The 20242-nt window shown below is 39.9% G+C and overlaps 2 protein-coding genes across 2 annotated transcripts; one reads left to right on the top strand and one right to left on the bottom strand.

Moving 5' to 3' along the window:
- The first annotated feature begins 5569 nt into the window (after nt 1–5569).
- Nucleotides 5570–15437, top strand: kcnj11l (potassium inwardly rectifying channel subfamily J member 11, like). The gene is made up of 6 exons (XM_029668673.2): nt 5570–5708; nt 6391–6582; nt 6922–7161; nt 7395–7664; nt 9979–10186; nt 14462–15437. Exons 2-6 carry the CDS (start codon nt 6421–6423, stop codon nt 14896–14898), a joined length of 1317 nt encoding a protein of 438 aa, XP_029524533.1. The 5' UTR covers nt 5570–5708; nt 6391–6420; the 3' UTR covers nt 14899–15437.
- Nucleotides 15438–15827: 390 nt separating this feature from the next.
- Nucleotides 15828–18481, bottom strand: cd59b (CD59 molecule (CD59 blood group) b). Its single transcript, XM_029668675.2, has 4 exons — nt 17273–18481; nt 16990–17066; nt 16572–16673; nt 15828–16370 (listed from the first exon to the last, which is right to left on the bottom strand). The coding sequence occupies exons 2-4, from the start codon at nt 17042–17044 to the stop codon at nt 16171–16173; spliced, it is 357 nt and encodes a 118-aa protein (XP_029524535.1). The 5' UTR covers nt 17045–17066; nt 17273–18481; the 3' UTR covers nt 15828–16170.
- Nucleotides 18482–20242: the final 1761 nt, after the last annotated feature.

Below are 20242 nucleotides of genomic sequence, written 5' to 3'. Positions count from 1 at the left end.
CAGTCTCTATAGTGTGTTTTACACACTACTGAAAATATTTCTCATTTACACAATTCATATTTACAGGTGATTTAACCTTCACAAATGTTATTATGGCAGCCATATTGGATTTTGGATGCCAGCAAACTTGATTTGAAAAGTTTTGGAAAGTATTGAACACTCATCATGAATATTCATAGTTGATATTTGCACCTATTGTATCTGTTTACAGGTCTATATTTCAAATAGACATGAAGATTTCCTAATGCTGTCTGTGTATCTAGGGCTGACAACTGACTACTTGCATTCCAAATTTGAGCAATATCAGATGTTGCATGTAGAGTGACCACGTCCCGGATTGTGCGGGACAGTCCCAGATTTTGGCCCTTTATGCCTGCAACCAAATAATCATGTCCCGCATTTTATCAACAAATTCAAACACCACCAATTTAGAAAAAAAGGTTTATTTGTCCCTGGTTTCAGTCAGACATTCCAACCTGTCTCTTGCATTCATGTTGCACTTATGAAAACACATCATAAAGATGCGGTACTGGTGATGTTAAACACTTCTCAAATCGTTGTTGAGATCTGATATTAAGTGCAACTCAAGATGAGAAGTAAGCCAATGTCATAGGCCTGTTACCAACCAATTTTTCTCTTATCCTTTCAGGCTAAATTCCAAGCTACACTTGGGGAGGACAGTTAGGCCTCCTGACAACGTACAAAAAGCATGGTTCTGATCAAGAGCTACACTGAAAGATATAAGTTAATTTCGTCAAACTTGTGAGGCTCTCCATGCTCATTAGTTGTTCATTAAACATATTTGCTGCTATGAATTCACTCAATCCCATTTTAAAAGGCTCCCATCCTAACTGTTTGACATTCCCTGAGACCAAATAGAAATGTTGATCAAATATTTCCATATTTGGCCAAATATTCCCATATTTTCATAAAACAGGCATACATGTGGTCTCTCGTTTCTGCATCACCAAAAAATGTGCAAGGAAGGCATGAGAGCCAATTTATGCTTGATGCAAAAAATGTGGTCAGACGCCGTATGGATGTGTGACCAATTGTGGAGACTCTGGAGGCCAAATTGAGATCCGTACCGCATCACTGTTACACCAAAAACACCACCTCATTTACAGTGGTATAAAGTACTTAAGTAAAACTACTTTAAAGTACTACTTAAGTCGTTTTTTGGTGTATCTATACTTTACTATTTATATTTTTGACAACTTTTACTTTGACTCTACTACATTACTAAAGAAAATATTGTACTTTTTACTCCATACATTTTTCCTGACACCCAAAACTACTCCTTACATTTTGAGTGCTTAACAGGACAGGCAAATGGTTAAATTCACACACTTATCAAGAGAGCCTCCCCGATCATCCCTACTCCCTCTGATCTGGCACTCACTAAACACAAATGCGTAGTTTGTAAATTATGTGCTGGAGTGTGCCCCTGTCTATTGGTAAATCTAAAAAACAAGAAAATTGTGCCATCTGGTTTGCTTAATATAAGGATATGAAATGATTTATACTTTCTTTTGATACTTAAGTATATTTAAAACAAAATACTTTTAGACTTTTACTCAAGCAATACTTTACTGGGTGACTTTTACTTGAGTCATTTTCTATTAAGGTATCTTTACTTTTATGACAATTGGGTAATTTTTCCACCATTACTAATTTCTTATGAGATTTTATGATGGTTAGCTGAATAGTCCCAAAACATGATCATGGTGCCAAAACTCAACAGCGCGGCACTAGGCAGAATGCGCTTGAATTTAAACAAAATACAGGAATTCTATATTGCTTTGTTAACACCATCTGCTCTAATTTGCTCACAAAACAGTAATGCAAGAAAATCTAAATGCATATGCAAATGCTGCCAAATATTTGTATTAATGTAGACTACACTGTCCTGCGAATGTCCTACAAAATCATCCTGTTGTCCCGCATTTGGATATTTTGAATGTGGTCACCCTAGTTACATGAGCTTATGTGGTCCACCCCCCCTCCAGCCAGGTCCACCCCACCTCCAGCCAGATGCGTACAAAGCTCTCCCTCGCCCTCCATTTGGTAAATCCGACCACAACTCTATTCTCCTGATTCCTGCTTACAAGCAAAAATTAAAGCAGGAAGCACCCGTGACTCGGTGTATAAAAAAGTGGTCAGATGAAGCAGATGCTAAACTACATGACTGTTTTGCTATCACAGACTGGAACATGTTCCGGGATTCTTCCGATGACATTGAGGAATACACCACATCAGTCACTGGCTTTATCAATGAGTGCATCGAGGACGTCGTCCCCACAGTGACTGTATGTACATACCCCAACCAGAAGCCATGGATTACAGACAACATTCGCACTGAGCTAAAGGGTAGAGCTTCTTCTTTCAAGGTGCGGGACTCTAACCTGGAAGCTTACAAGAAATCCCGCTATGCCCTGTGACGAACCATCAAACAGGCAAAGCGTCAATACAGGGCTAAGATTGAATCATACTTCACCGGCTCTGACGCTTGTTGGATGTGGCAGGGCTTGCAAACTATTACAGACTACAAAGGGAATCACAGCCGCGAGCTGCCCAGTGACACAAGCCTACCAGATGAGCTAAATCACTTTTATGTGACTGTGTGATCACGCTCTCCATAGCCGACGTGAGTAAGACCTTTAAACAGGTCAACATACACAAGGCGGCAGGGCCAGATGGATTACCAGGACGTGTGCTCCGGGCATTAGCTGACCAACTGGCAGGTGTCTTCACTGGCATTTTCAACATGTCCCTGATTGAGTCTGTAATACCAACATGTTTCAAGCAGACCACCATAGTCTCTGTGCCCAAGAACACAAAGGCAACCTGCCTAAATGACTACGCACTCACGTCCGTAGCCATGAAGTGCTTTGAAAGGCTGGTAATGGCTCACATCAACACCATTATCCCAGAAACCCTAGACCCACTCCAATTTGCATACCGCCCAAACAGATCCACAGATGATTCAATCTCTATTGCACTCCACACTGCCCTTTCCCACCTGGACAAAAGGAACACCTATGTGAGAATGCTATTCATTAACTACAGCTCAGCGTTCAACACCATAGTACCCTCAAAGCTCATCACTAAGCTAAGGAACCTGGGAATAAACACCTCCCTCTGCAAGGAGCACCGAGCACACCCCCATTCTCATTGACGGGGCTGTAGTGGAGCAGGTTGAGAGCTTCAAGTTCCTTGGTGTCCACATCACCAACAAACTAGAATGGTCCAAACACACCAAGATAGTCATGAAGAGGGCACGACAAAGCCTATTCCCCCTCAGGAAACTAAAAAGATTTGGCATGGGTCCTGAGATCCTCAAAATGTTCTACAGCTGCAACATTGAGATTCATCCTGACCAGTTGCATCACTGCCTGGTACGGCAATTCTTTGGCATCCGACCGCAAGGCACTTTAGAGGGTAGTGCGTATGGCCCAGTACACCACTGGGGCAAAGCTGCATGCCATCCAGGACCTCTACACCAGGTGGTGTCAGAGGAAGGTCCTAAAAATGGTCAAAGACCCCAGCCACTCCTGTCATAGACCGTTCTCTCTACTACTATGGCAAGCGGTACCAGAGTTTCAAGTCTAGGACAAAAAGGCTTCTCAACAGTTTTTACCCCCAAGCCATAAGACTCCTGAACAGGTAACCAAATGGTTACCCGGACTATTTGCATTGTGTGGATATCAAATCAAATCAAATTTATTTATATAGCCCTTCGTACATCAGCTGATATCTCAAAGTGCTGTACAGAAACCCAGCCTAAAACCCCAAACAGCAAGCAATGCAGGTGTAGAAGCACGGTGGCTAGGAAAAACTCCCTAGAAAGGCCAAAACCTAGGAAGAAACCTAGAGAGGAACCAGGCTATGTGGGGTGGCCAGTCCTCTTCTGGCTGTGCCGGGTGGAGATTATAACGGAACATGGCCAAGATGTTCAAATGTTCATAAATGACCAGCATGGTTGAATAATAATAAGGCAGAACAGTTGAAACTGGAGCAGCAGCACAGTCAGGTGGAAGTTGAAACTGGAACAGCAGCATGGCCAGGTGGACTGGGGACAGCAAGGAGTCATCATGTCAGGTAGTCCTGGGGCATGGTCCTAGGATATTGCTGGATATTGCTCCCAAGGATGAACCAGACTTGTGGAGGTCTACAGTCTTGACCGATTTCTGTTGATTTTCCCATGATGTCAAGCAAAGAGGCACTGCATTTGAAGGTAGGCCTTGAAATACATCCACAGGTACACCTGCAATTGTCTCAAATTATGTTCATTAGCCTATCAGAAGCTTCTAAAGCCATGACATAATTTTCTGGAATTTGCCAAGCTGTTTAAAGGCACTGTCAACTTAGTGTAAGCACACTTATGACCCACTGGAATTGTGATAGAGTAAATTATAAGTTAAATAGTCTGTCTGTAAACAATTGTTGGAAAAATGACATGTGTCATGCACAAAGTAGATGTCCTAAACGACTTGCAAAAACTATAGTTTGTTAAACAAGAAATTTGTGGAGTGGTTGAAAAACGAGTTTTAATGACTCCAACGTAAGTGTATGTAATCTTCTGACTTCAACTGTAAATAGAGAACAGATCAAACATTTAATGGTTGAGTGGCTAGCCATGTCCTTTTTTTTAATCTGTTTTGCAGTGTAGTGACAGTCAATTTAGAAGTCTTTGTTAGGTGATATGTGGTAGTAGTTTCCTATTAGATCAGAGTGGTAAGCGGGTCTTAAACCTTTTCATGTCCATTTGATCTGTTTTGCCCTGTAATCACCAGAGGTGCAAGTGATATAAAACACCTAGTATTCCTTAATATGATAAAATATGCAAATGTCTACAGCCAGCCTGCTTGCTCTAATCCCTTGTAATTACAGTAAAATACTGTAGAAATAATTTTATTACAGCTTAATAGTAATTTTTACTCTTTTGTACTGTTTCATTGCTCTGGCATCAAGTTACAATGAATATCTCAGTATTGTATTTACACTATCCAGTGATAGTCAGAGGTATATCATAAGATATATTGTTGTAATTACAATCATTTTGTAATACACTAGACATTTGATCACAGTAAAATATGTGGTACTGTAGAATTGATTACCGTAAAATGTATTACAGTAGCTGTACTGTAAAATAAATTACAGTAACTTACTGGCCAACTGCTGTCAGTAAATTACTGTACATTTTACAGGAAATGTTTTACAATGAAATGTACAGACTGTGTGATAAAGTTCCAGTTCCCCATAGACACAGATAGGTTCAGCAAATACTATGCCATTCCATTCAATCACAATCTTAATCTAAAATACCAAACTGACTATTAGCAGTTTCTGCGTTTCTTTTCTTGTGGACACACTTTTCTATCAATGAAGTAAGTATGAAGAAAAATATTTTACAGAAAGGAAAAAGCTAAAGAAATCGCTAATTGTTTACAAAAATGTACTTGTAAATAATTGTTCATAAAATGTTGCTTTCAATTTCCTTGAATCACAATATCCAATCAATTCATTTAACCTCAACCTGCAAACTGCATTAAATGCATTGGGGTCAGTGGTCCACTCAGGTTACGTTTGACATTCTGCAACAGCGCCAGTACGTACAATGGACTGGGGACATACGTAGCTCTAAAATCATCTGGGTTATTTTGTTCAATTTATTTTCCAAAAGACTCACTGCCACTGATATCGAGGTAAGATATGTGCTTATCATATTGTGAAACCATAGGTGTGAAACTCAGTGATTGTAATAATTACAAATGCCACATTCTCATCATCGTCTCCACCCTGACTACAGATGTTTACGTCGGCCGCTCGAGCCAGTCACTTTCCTAAATCTTGTGCACCTGCTTCTTATACAGTGCACGCGACTAGATGACATGCGTTGTTAATATTATACACTCGCTTGGCGACTAAATTGTTCAAATTCTAGCTTTTTATATAAGCTTGCTAGTAAGCAAGTCTTTCAAAAATAGATGCTTCGTTGTTCGTTCCATTTACATTCATGGCTGAAGTGGCTAAACTAGCTAGCTGGCTAGACTAGCTAGCTAGCATAGCCTGATAAATAATATTATGGCGAATGTCGTTGAATTCTTCAGCTACCTTCAAAGGTACACCTGCATTTGCATATCCAATGACTGCGATAAACCTATGCCAGTGTAGACTATTTTGAAACGTTATAAGCTTAAAAATGAATGACTCATGATATTATGTAATGACTACTGTATGTAATGATATGGCATCAGGATGCTGTCTTTGCATTAATTGTCCCTAATAGATATCCATCTGGAAAAATGTTTCAGTTGATATATGATGTATTCAATTGACATATTTTGTTTTCACAGATTTTAATCAAATAAAATGTGCTCTTTCCAGTGAAATACATAATTTTTCCTCACCAGCAATATGCTGGCCCGGAAGGGCCCACTACTACCGGATGGGTTCTTTCTGACCCGACTGGCAGAGAATGCCAAGCAGCCCAACCAGTTCAAAACCAATTCCCAACGGGCCAGGTTTATAACCAAGAATGGATCCTGTAATGTGGCCCACAAGAACATTCGCGAGCAGGTCAGAAACATTTTGAAAATGTCTACTTTTCTTGGTCAAAAATCAAGTGTCTCAGAGTAGGAGTAGCTAATCTAGGATCAGGCCCCCCCATCCATGTAATCTTATTCGTTGTGATCTAAAAGGCCAAACTGATCCTTAATGAGCACAACTATTCTGAGACGCTTGACACATATGGATCCCAGATCTCCATTCCACTACAATACTAACCATCTCTAGAATGCAGGCGGAGGAAGCTGGCAGTTGAGCATCATCTAACAAACCCTGTTTGATTTACATTTGATTAACAGTGGAGTTGTACTTGTAATATGGATACTTATTTTCATCTCTTGGCCACCATAGGGCAGATTCCTTCAGGATGTCTTCACGACTATGGTGGACCTAAAATGGCATTACTCCCTCCTCATCTTCACCTCGGCCTTCCTCTGCTCATGGATGCTCTTTGCCATGATGTGGTGGCTCATGGCCTTTGCCCACGGTGACTTGGAACCCCGTGACCCAAACGGGGAGCCCGGGCCCGTGCCCTGTGTCACTGCCATTAACTCCTTTACCTCTGCCTTCCTCTTCTCCATCGAAGTGCAGGTAAGCATCCACTTACCAAACCTTTTGACATTGGTTTTGTAAAACATTGTTGCAGATAGTTTTGTACAAACATATCAAACTACACTTAATGGGACCGTTAGAAAAATGTGATAATTTGCCTACCCTTTTGTCTCATATGAATTAAATTGTCTTTGCTGGTGCACTGTACAATACAGTACAGTGTACACAGTATGTAGTCATTATCTGATTTTACATGTCCATCTGTCCTCCAGGTGACGATAGGTTTCGGGGGGCGAATGGTGACAGAGGAGTGTCCGCTGGCCATCATGGTGCTGATCGTCCAGAACATTCTCGGGCTGATTGTCAATGCTGTGATGCTTGGCTGTGTCTTCATGAAGACTGCTCAGGCTAACAGGCGAGCAGAGACTCTCATCTTCTCCCGGAACGCAGTGATCGCACCACGCCAAGGCCGGCCCACGTTCATGTTCCGCTTGGGTGACCTGCGGAAGAGCATGATCATCTCGGCCACTATTCAACTCCAGGTTATGCTCAGGGCCCAGTTTTTCAAAAGTTATCTGGATTTCGCCTATCTGATAGGATTAAATGGATAGAAACAGAATGAATAGAACAAAGTCCCCATTCAAGTCAATGAGGCATCCATTCTATTCATATGCATATTATCCTATCTGATACTGGGCCCAGGATATACAGTAATTGGTAGGGCTGGGAATTGCCAGGGACCTCAAGATACGATATTATCACGACACTTAGGTGCTGATATGATGTGTATTGTGATTCTCACAATTGTGCCTTCAGACTTTTTCCACATTTTGATGTGTTACAGCCTGAATTGAAAATGGATTACATTTAGATTTCTTGTCTCTGGCATACACACAATACCCCATAATGTCAAAGTGGAATTATCTTTTGAGAAATGTTTACAAATTAAGACAAAATGTAAAGCTGAAATGTCTTGAGTCAATAAGTATTCAACCCCTTTGTTATGGCAAGCCTAGATAAGTTCAGGAGTAAAATCAAGTCACATAATAAGTTGCATGATCTCTCTGTGTGCAATAATAGTGTTTAACATGCGTTTTGAAAGACTACCTCATCTCTGTACCCCACACTTAAAATGATCTGTAAGGTCCCTCAGTTGAGCAGTGAATTTCAAACACAGATTCAACCACAAAGACCAGGGAGGTTTTCCAATGCCTCACAAAGAAGGGCACCTATTTGTAGATGGGTAAAACATGAAATATCCCTTTGAGCATGGTGAAGCTATTAATTACACTTTGGACGGGATACAAAGCTTTATGTTTGGGGCACATCCAACACATCACTGAGTACCAATCTTAATATTTTCAAGCATGGTGCTGGCTGCATCATGTTATAGGTATGCTTGTTATCGGCAAGGACTACAGAGTTTTTTGGGGATTGAAAGAAACGGAATAGAGCTAAGCACAGGCAAAATCCTAGAGGCAAACCTGGTTCAGTCTTCTTTCCAAAAGACGCTGGGAAACAAATTCACCTTTCAGCAGGACAATAACCTAAAACACAAGGCCAACTATACACTGGAGTTGCTTACCAAGATGACATTGAATGTTCCTAAATGGCCTCGTAACAGTTTTGACTTAAATTGGCATGAAAATCTATGGTAAGACTTGAAAATGGCTGTCTAGCAATGATCGACAACCAACTTGACAGAGCTTGAAGAATGTAATAAATAATAATGTGCAAATATTGTATAATCCAGGTGTGTAAAGCTCTTAAGAGACTTAACCAGATAGACTCACTGCTGTAATCACTGTCAAACAGGGGGTTGAATACTTATCTAATGAAGATATATTAGTGTTATATTTTTCATGCATTTTTGACATATGTTAGAACTTTTCTTACACTTTGACAATAGACTATTTTGTGTAGATCATTGACAAAAAATATATAATTTTTAATCCCACTGTACCACAAATAAATGTTGCGTTTCAATACTGATATTATTGTGATTCGATGTTCCAAACATTGCTCACCATATGTCTGCCGCAGAGGGACAAGAGAGCCATGAGAAAACAAGTTTTCATCAGTCATGGAAATAAGTACTGAAAACAAATTGGCTTCCTATTTAAAAAGAAGATGGAGAACAACTTTGAAGGGAAAAAAATGTAGTTTTGGTGTAGGTATAGCCAACTAGCGCAAAAATAATACTGCGATATTGTCAAACCGATTACGATATATCGTCAAAAATAATATTTGACCCTGCTGGTAATCTATGAACGTTTAAACATGTTAAAGAACAATCTGGCCTTAAATGGCCATGTATTCTTATAATCTCCACCCGGCACAGCCAGAAGAGGACTGGCCACCCCTCAGAGCATGGCTCCTTTCTCGGTTTCATCCTAGGTTCTGGCCTTTCTAGGGAGTTTTTCTAGTCACCGTGCTTTTACATCTGCATTGCTTGCTGTTTGGGGTTTTAGGCTGGGTTTCTGTATCACTTTGTGACATATTCTGATGTAAGAAGGGCTTTATAAATACATTTGATTCATTGATTGATTCCGATATGTAACTATTATTTTTTCCCCCGATCGCTAGTAATTGGGACCATCAGCGTAAATGTGAGGTGCTAGTTTTGGGTTCAAATGCAGTATATTCACACTGTTATTACTGTGCAATAACCTCTTTAATCACAAAATGTACATTTATGGGTTATGTATGGTTATGAAAGTATTTTCAATAAGTGCTCAGTTAGGTAGCTGATTATGGTTTTAACAGATGACCGATATCATGTGAAACCATTGACGGTTCTTGAGCTGTAGTGAGTGATGAGGAGCTCTCTAATATCTCTCTGTCTGCCGGTGGCAGGTGATCCGCCGGACGGTCACCACTGAGGGTGAGGTGATCCCTGTCTGCCAGCTGGATATCCAGGTGGAGAATCCCCTTAGGAGCAACGGCATCTTCCTGGTGTCCCCTCTCATCATTAGTCACACCATAGAACGTGGCAGCCCACTCTATGAGGTCTCCGCCCACTCCCTGGCCACAGAGGACATGGAGATCATTGTGATTCTTGAAGGTAGGATGGGAGACGATGATGTGTTGTTCATAGGGATGGAACGATTCACCGATACGCATCGGTCCCCGGTTCAAATATTTAAGAGCTAGTGCATCGGGAGCCCAAACCGATTCAACTGCAGCATGAATCGGACAGAAAATCGTTTCAAACTTTACGAACTGCCGGTTCACTAATGTTTATTACTCAGAAAATAACCCTAATCTTTAGTGACTGAATTGATGCGTCCTCTCCTTCAGTAGCCTGTCAAACTATTCAGAACACAGAGAGCGCAGCTGCTCGGGCCAAGGAAAGCCTATCCTTGATCTAAAATGTGTATATCTGTGCAGCACATTCAGCATTCAATTGCATGTGAAATGGCTTTTGTAATGTCAAATCATTGTTGGGTGATGCTACCAAATGCGCTATAGAAAAATGTGTTTTACCGGCAGAGTTGTGTAGACTGGAGTGGACACAACTCCCATCTTGCTTATTGCACATCTTACCGCTGATTTGGGCTTTTCGATTGCCATGTTCACTATAACTAATTGTTTTGGTAGTTTTGTGTTAACCCATTACATTCGTGGGAATTGGCCTACAGTGCATTCAGAAGGAATTTAGACCCTTTCCATTTTTCCACATTTTGTTACGTTACAGCATAATTCTAAAATGGATGAAATTAATTATTTTCCTCATCAATATACACACAATACCCCATAATGACAAAGCGAAAACAGGTTTTGACAATGGTTTGCTAATTTATTACAAATAAAAACAAAAATACCTTATTTACATAAGTATTCAGACCCTTTGCGATGAGACTTGAAATTGAGCTCAGGTGCATCCTGTTTCTATTGATCATCCTTGATGTTTCTACAACTTGATTGTCCGTAGATCTCCGAGACAGGAATGTGTCGAGGCACAGATCTGGGGAAGGGTACCCAAAAAAATGTCTGCAGCGTTGAAGGTCCCCAAAAACACAGTGGCTTCCATCATACTTAAAAGGAAGAAGTTTGGAATCACCAAGACTCTTCCCAGAGCTGGCCACCCAGCCAAACTGAGCAATCGGGGGAGAAGGGACATAGTCAGGGAGGTGACCAAGAACCCAATGGTCACTCTGACAGAGCTCCAGAGTTCCTCTGTGGAGATGGGAGAAACTTCCAGAAGGACAACCATCTCTACAGCACTCTATCAACCAGGCCTTTATGGTAGAGTGGCCAGACGGAAGCCACTCCTTGGTAAAAGGCACATGATAGCCCGCTTAGTTTGTCAAAAGGCACCTAAAGGATTCTCAGACCATGAGAACCAAGATTGAACTCATTGGCCTGAAAATGCCAAGTGTCACGTCTGGAGGAAACCAGGCACCGCTCATCACCTGGCCAATACCATCCCTATGTCCTTGAGTGGCCCAGCTTGAACCTGATCGAACATCTCTGGAGAGGCCTGAAAATAGCTATGCAGCGATGCTCCCCATCCAACCTAACAGCTTGAGAGGATCTGCAGAGAAGAATGCGAGAAACTCCCCAAGTACAGGTGTGCCAAGCTTGTAGTGTCATACCCAAAAAGACGTGAGGCTGTAATCGCTGCCAAAAGGGGCTTCAATAAAGTACTGAGTAAAGGGTCTGAATAATTATGTAAATAAAAAATGGTTTTTGTTTTGTCATGAAGAGTTATTGTGTGTAGATTTAATTTAATCAATTTTAGAATGAGACTGATGTCACAAAATGTGGAAAAAGTCAAGGGGTCTGAATACTTTCCGAATGCACTGTATATGGATAGGGCTTAATTTGAAAGGTTTCTTACAGAATAAATATGAAAAGCGTATTGCAAAACCATGGTAGCAATTGAAAGGGAACAGTTTGGAGATGATGGGGAAATTATTAGATCAAAATTGAGGACACAACCTGACACGACTGAATCCAAACATTACACTGGTGATTTTATGTGGATTTTACATTTACTGTACTTTGCTGCATTCATTGATAACGAAATCAGAAAATACTCTGGATACATTCAGTAACACGATAATAATATTCCTGGGAAATGTGGGGTAGGTGCAACATAAGACAAACAAATGACAAGGGTTTGCGTGCGAGGACTCACTGGTGTGTCCAAGTGACCACACACTTCTCCAAAGTGTGCACGGCTCCTTAGTAATTTTAATGCACTTTTATGACTCAAAGAAGATTCTTCAACTATAACCACGATTCCATCCACAGTTGTTATGCGTGTAAAGTCATACCCTATAAAAACAAAAATATGAAAGCTGTGATGGAAACATGTAGTTTCGGTACAATTTTATAAATGCCGACAGATCATTTGTTCATTCGCCATGGTGGGGATCTTTTTGTGTCGGTAAAATTCAGTATGCGAGAAATGATGGTGGAAATGCCTTTATGTGCAAATATTGATGTAATAACCATCATGACTTGGAGTCATTCGATGACATGGTGTGAGGTCCTCCCACTACGACTCTGGAAACCATGCAGTCTATTAGGCTACAGATTAAGTAAGTAGTGATGCACCAATATGACATTTTTGGTCAATACCGATATCCAATATTTTCCTTGCCAAAATAAACCTGATACCGATAACCGATATTTAAAATTTTGGCTGCCTTTTAATCATTCTTGTACAGTTAAATAGTTAACATACATGGATGCAGCGGTCTAAGACACTGCATCTCAGTGCAAGAGGTGTCACTACAGTCCCTGGTTCGAATCCAGACTGTATCACATCCAGCCGTGATTGGGAGTCCCATAGGGCAGAGCACAATTGGCCCAGTGTCGTCCAGGCCATCATTGTAAATAAGAATTTGTTCTTAACTGACCCGCCTAGTTAAATAAAGGTTACACACACACACCACTGACCAAAAATGTATTTTGTTGGCATTTACATAAGAGCCCATTACCAGTAAAACATAATCAAATCCTATTTCTTTCACTTACTTGCTGTGCTGTTTCGTTGTTCATTTGTAAAGTCGTTTCATTCTCAACCAAGATTTCTATGGAACGTCGTTTGGGTCTTTGCGTGTCAAAAAAGATACACGTCAAATAACACTATTTGACGTGTCAAATAATACAACATAATCTGTTTCAGTAGCTATAGTTAGCTAGCTAACTATATAGCTAGGTGTCATTATCTAAAATTACCTTAATTTATAAGACAGTTCTGATTTGATTAATGGTGGTCGCTAGCCACAATAAGGATTAGCTACAATAGTGGACTTTGCTGTTAGCCTTGAAAATAAAAGTATGCCATAATTCTACTATTTGTATTAATTTGCACCACAGTCAATGACATACTTTTATTTTGAAGGCTAACCGCAAAGTCCACTATTGTGCCTAATCCTCATTGTGGACCTCAGAGTGAAGGAAAATCAGCCAACAAGTGCACAGCATATGTGGGAATTCCTTCAAGACTGTTGGAAAAGCATTCCAGGTGAAGCTGGTTGAGAGAATGCCAAGAGTGCAAAGATGTCATCAAGGCAAAAGGTGGCTACTTTAAAGAATGTCAAATATAAAATATATTTGGATTTAACACTTTTTTTGGTTACTACATGATTCCATAAGTGTTATTACATAGTTTTGATGTCTTCTTTAATTAGAATAATTAGAATTATAAACTGTATTTTTAGGCCTTATCAATAGCCCAGTGAATTTAATTTTGCTTATTGACTATGTTTGGCATGTCCATGTCCAGACTGCAATTTACAGTAGGTTTTGCTCCTATATCAGTGCGAATGCTTTAGCCTATGTTTAACAATGTATTTCCACATTGAAGCAATGCAATGAGAACAATTGGGGACTACAAACATGTTCAACATATTTAGAAAATATGGGGCAAACTAGGCTATAACGGACTAACAGAGTTTATGACTATGTAATACATAAGACTGTAAATACACAACTTGAAGCAACCACATATTTAGCCATGGAGCACGTTCTGAGTGAGGGGCCATGCCTCGACACACACACAACTTGTTTATTCATCAAAACCCATAACTAAAATATTCCTGACGCCAGCACTAACATTTACCATTGCGTTAGGTTTGTTAAAATAGAGCCTACAGCCTTCAAGTGATAGTTCACTCCAAAATCAAAGTTTGTCAGATGTGTTCAGACCTCAAGTGGTCTACTGTAGCCCTTCAAATTATATATTTTTTTGTATACTCTTTCATGTCTACAGTATCACAAACAAATAAATTCATTTTGAATTTCATTCTAAGTAATCAACCATTTGTGGTATTCTGATTCGTCAAAAACAAATGACTGATTTATTGTCTTTGTTGATTGACAGGTGTGGTGGAGACCACAGGTATCACCATGCAGGCGCGTACTTCCTACACCCCCGAGGAGATTCTGTGGGGCCGGCGTTTCGTTTCCATCATGACAGAGGAGGATGGCCGCTACTCAGTGGACTACTCGAAGTTCGGGAACACGGTCCCTGTGCGCATGCCCGCCCTCAGCGCCAAGGAGCTGGACCAGATACGAGGAGTGCAGGACGGGGACGTGCCTGAAGGCCAGCTACAGGGCTGGGGATTGGTCAGGGCTGGCAGGGGAGGGTTCCGAAGAGGGGGACGGACTTGTGATAGCAGCTCAGCCTCCCGGCCCTGGTATGCAGCACAACCAGAGAAAGAGGAGCATGTGAAAGCAAAGGAGAAGAATGGGCAGAAGAAAACAGTTCAGCTGGAAGAGATTGGTCGAAAGATTGAGGTGGAATTTCTGGGAGACTAGTGACAGAGAATAGTAAAATTGATGTCAGAAAATAAGGTTCATGTATTGATATAATGCTCTAGTGAAATGATTACCTTTGTTTTCATTTTTATTTGTGTAAATAGTTGTGTTGACTTAGGACTTTATTCAGTCCACACCACGGAAGTTTAGTTTTACAGCTGATTGAAATCTAAAGGTAATGTTCCTGCTTTTAGCGGAGACTGGTAAACGTTGAATATGTTGGCTCAATCAGAAATTACCTTTACATTTATATTGCGGGATCTGTAACGCCTCAGCTTTACAGATTGAATAGAGCCCTTAGTCAACAGTATTGTCATTGTTATTTTACCTTAACATAAATGAAGTTAAATTGTAAGAAAGCACAAAGTGTAGACTCAAGTAGCTTATTATAATGGAGAGGGTTCCCAGAATCCTTTTTAGATCCCACTGCATCCCACATAATGCCACGGTATGTTTTTAATATATGTATTTATTTGTATTTATTGATAACCAATTTTTGATGTGAACATTAAATTATATTCCAAATGTTATGCAAACAACTAGTGTAATTGAATTTCGGGCACATTATTGGCTGGTCAACCATTCGCAGTGCTCCGGTGCATAGCAACTTTCCCTACCCACATCCATCACGACAAACTCATAAAATAAAAAATTGAAACAATTCCAGGAAAATAAACGGTTTAATTGGTTAAAAGCTGCACTTGGCCGTACTTTCAAGACTTTCAAAAGTATGTCTTAAATTGCAGTGTGTTGATGGAGAATCCAATACTATTGTTGTTTTTTGTTGTGGTTGCTAGCTAGTAAGCTAGCTGCTAGTTGAACATTGTATTAAGGAAACTTAACAGTCCATTTATGGCAGGTATAGGCTACTGTGGATAACCTCTATTATAAACAGGGTTAGAAAGAAATGGGAAAAAGACTCTTTCAAATACCGGTAGGTCATTTTATTGGTTTGGGTGAGTCTTCTACAAGTGAGAATAAAACTGATTGACAATTTTCACAACCTTTAACATGGTTTTAAATGTTATTGAAACATATTTCTTATCACAACTTAAAACACGGGAAATATATTTTCAGCTTACATTTTTTCCCATCTTGACTTGGGTGAGTAGGTGAGTAGGAAAACAGGAAAGACTGCAGCTAAGTCGGACATTGTTCATCCACAATTTAAACAACACATTTAACTATCAACAACAACATAAAATCATATTACTGACTGCAATCTCCAGCTCCATTGAGGGCTCTGCGTCAGCTGTGCATGGCAGTTGGAGCTCACAGTGAGGACCACCAGAAGACCAATAGTGACCCCATCAAAGCGAAAACTGACCCTCTCGTGGCAATAGTGGTACTACTATTACACAGGTTGCTGCTGCAACACCGGTACGTGAACCCGGAGACGGCAGGGAACATCTGGGAAAGTCGAGAATTGTCACAGTCTGTGTATCTGATACACTGTCGAATTGTCTTCCCACCTATAAAGAATCAAACTGTTACTCAATTACAATCAAATGCCTTAGACCTCAAATAGGAATATACAAAATGTTTCAGCCAACGTCCTACATATGGTGTAATCAGATTTAAATGTACATTTTACCCAGCTAAAAGCAAACTTATATTTACATGACATTTTAGTCATATAAGACACTCTTATCCAAAGTTACTTAAAAACACACCTCTTTCACTCAGAGATAAACAGGAATCTTCATAAGTGCAGTCTTGAACATTTTCGCAGCGCCCTGTGTAATCGGAGCACTTGAAGCAACGAAGTGCACAGCCTAAAAATATATATATTTTTAATGAGTAGGTTATTTGAAGTCAGAGATATTTTTCAAACATCAACTTATAAATGTAGATTGCATCACTCTGAGAGTACAATTGGCTCCGAGGCAAGAAAACGTTTTCAGTGATCTTAAGAATTAACCTACAAACTGCAATTGTTTTCATGCAACATATTAAACATAACATGTCAGAAAATGAAGCTATTCTTACAATGAATGAGTTGTGTTTAGTATTCCTCATCTTTTACCAAAAGGCATCTCGTCAAACCTCATACAGCAATTTAAAAGCGCACTACAGCCAAAGTGCACTTACCCAAATCGAGTATCCCAAAACAGACCACCAAGCAAAGTCCAAGGGAGCGCTTCATTTTTGCTGCCTTGTAATGCCCCCTAAATATAAGACCGTATTCTTTAGGAAAATGTCAAATCTGCAGACAAACTAAATCAAACACATGAATCATCAAGCTGTATCCTTCTTGTAGCAGTCAGTATGTAAAGTCTTAACCATTCCCAGATACCCTCCAAGAATACAAAGGGAATTAAGACAAAGGTTAAATTAGGTTGCTAACTAGGATACAATCAATACTCACACCTACTCTATTGATTAGCGTTATGCCTCCTCCAAGTTCAGCATGAAATGACCGGCAGCAGTCAGGCTGATCTATCTAATATGAAGACTTCTTTGTCCAGTACAAAGGCTCTCTGTCAAACACAGCTCCTCCCCAGTCCCCAGAGGAACTGTTCAATTGTGTCTTACTGGTTTTGGCATTCTTTCTATGGATAACATTTCAACAAAACGTGCACCCAGAATACAAATATAATTGTATGTGCATTTTATTAAATGTCATATTAAGATGTATTTTACTTTCCTTACTCTAGTTTTCAGGCCAACCAATGAAAGGGTACCCTATGTCACTGTGCTGTACCTCAGCTGGAAAACAAACCGATCTGTCAAAATTTAAAAAATGTACTCCATTAGTTCAAGTACCTTGTGTTATTACAAATGTGTGTTGCTCCCTATGAACATTATCCCTCCAACAGCAATGTAGCAAAGTCTAGGGCAACAGAGTACCCTGCACTATTATGTAACTGGTCTGGAAGGTAGCCTACAAGTGACTGTCAACATTTCATATACATTTGCTGGAATATGGAGTGTTTCATATGATCAGCAACATCCTTATATACCTACAATCTTTTTAGAAATGGCAATGGTTTGTGTATTGGTGTTGCCTGCCTAAAGTTGGATAGGGAACTACCAGTCACCGGGGATGACACACTGATTATTCAGACATCTTTTCAGTACGCCCAGCTGGTGTTTACAAAAGGCATACTGTATGTCAGTGTCCATCTGTGTTCTGTATACAGATATCTATAAGTCCAATTCATGACCTCTCTATGGGTCTCGTGTGTAAGCATTTGAATGTGATTGATATCAGTTTGTGCTTTTGACAATATTGCATTGAAAACACTTTCTTCCAAGGGAACTGAAGGAATTGTATTCGATTTATGCAATTAATGTAATAAATGGTTAGTCTTGCAGAACAGAATAACTCATGCAAGAAAGCCATGCCATCTGCACTCTTTCGAGACAAAGTGGACGTTATGACGACAAAGTAATTGGCCCAGCCACTTATCGCTATTGATGGGCCTCAACAAAGACTATTTGATTGGCCTCTTGCTTGAAGGCATGTATACTATTCTACATGATGCTGGGTTTATGTAGGACAAGAGCATTATTTTGTACAATGAAATCTCTATAAAAAATAAGTTATAAAATGACTTAAGAAATAAATCATTACTTCAGCTTAGTTACCGCTCGATTACAGCTTAGTTACTGCTCGACTATCCAGACAAAGCTTTGCTTTGAGTGTAAGTTTCTTCATGATGAACAAATAGTTAAAATACCATGGAAAATATTTTATTAAACAATTATTTGCGCCATATAGATATTCTTACAATGTCAATTACAGGGGGTCTATACATTTTCATATTTTCATGTATACATGTCATATGAAAATATATGGATATATGTACACGTTATACTCATGTTCACAGACAGGTTTATGTTTCCAGTGTTAAATGCATCCAAACAGGTACCACTGAACCTTTTAGATTAATTTGTATCATTTTACATTTAAGTACCCTTTAATGGGAGTTGCGCACTGTAATCAACTACTATGGTTATTAATAATGGTATAGCGGCATCATGCACCTCAAACATCTAAGAGGGCACAAAGTATGTGAGGATGGCTGGGGGAGTGGTCCATAGGGGGGCTAGCCCCCCCCCCCCCCGTCTGTAAATTGAAGAACTTTGACTTTTTCATACACCGGAAACACTCTTTCTCCTGCAATCTAGAGCCATAATCATTATGTTTAAGTTAAGTCTACGTAATAAAAAAAAAGCATATATCTTGAACAGTCTGTATGCATCTGACTGATGTCTTAAAAAAAGAAAAAAAGAAATATGCTTCTCTGCAAAGATGGAAAGGAATGCAAGTCTTATTCAGTACATTTAGTAAATATTTTCTTTTCTAAAGTCTACCGACCTTGCCAGCAGGCATGCAAGCTAAGATAGTTAGACAAGCTAGCTACTCGAACTTCACTGATAGCCTGAAATGTCTTCTTGGTAGCTAGTTATGAGGTTGGGAATCTATCTGGGCTAACTAAAGCCAATTTCATGATATTGCTAGGTGGCTAGAAGTTTTACAGAGAAACAACAAAATGTATATTTTTGTACTTATTTTTCAAAAGGACAAATCTGAGAGGGCACGTGCCCCTGTGCTCACTATGGAAATGGAGGCATAATCACACTATTTAACAAAATGACTATTCCAATCTGGATGTCTTATACACTATGTTTCTGATTTAAATGTTTCTCAATGATTTATGAACATGTTAATTAATAATGAATTGTTTTTAAACTATACTGAACAAAAATATAAAACACAACATGCGACAATTAATGATTTTACTGAGTTCAGAAAAGGAAATCAGTCAATTTAAATAAATTCATTAGGCCCTAATCTATGGATTTCACATGACTGGGAAGGGGTGCAGCCATGGGAGGTCATAGGCCCACCCACTGGGGAGCCATAGGCCCACTCACTGGGGAGCCATAGGCCCACTCACTGGGGAGCCATAGGCCCACCCACTGGGGAGCCAGTCCCTGGGCTAGCGGTGGTTACACGTGGTCTGCGGTTGTGAGGCAGATTGGACGTACTGCCAAATTCTTTAAAACAACGTTGGAGGCGGCTTATGGTAGAGAAATTAACATTAAATTCTCTGGCAGCAGCTCTGGTGGACATTCCTGCAGTCAGCATGCCAATTGCAAGTTCCCTCAAAACTTGAGACATCTGTGGCATTGTGTTGTGTGACAAAACTGCACATTTCAGAGTGGCCTTTTAAGGTGTCCAGCACAAGGTACACCTGTGTAATGATCACACAGTTTCATCAGCTTCTTGATATGCCACATCTGTCAGGTGGATGGATTACCTTGGCAAAAGAGAAATGCTCACTAACAGCGATGGAAACAAATGTGTGCACAACATTTGAGAGAAATCAGCTTT

This window comes from Oncorhynchus nerka, linkage group LG9a (assembly GCF_034236695.1).
Source record: "Oncorhynchus nerka isolate Pitt River linkage group LG9a, Oner_Uvic_2.0, whole genome shotgun sequence".
Classification (NCBI taxonomy): Eukaryota; Metazoa; Chordata; class Actinopteri; order Salmoniformes; family Salmonidae; genus Oncorhynchus; species Oncorhynchus nerka.
Note: the sequence above shows the minus strand (reverse complement) of the source record. Positions and strands in the feature narration are given on the sequence as shown.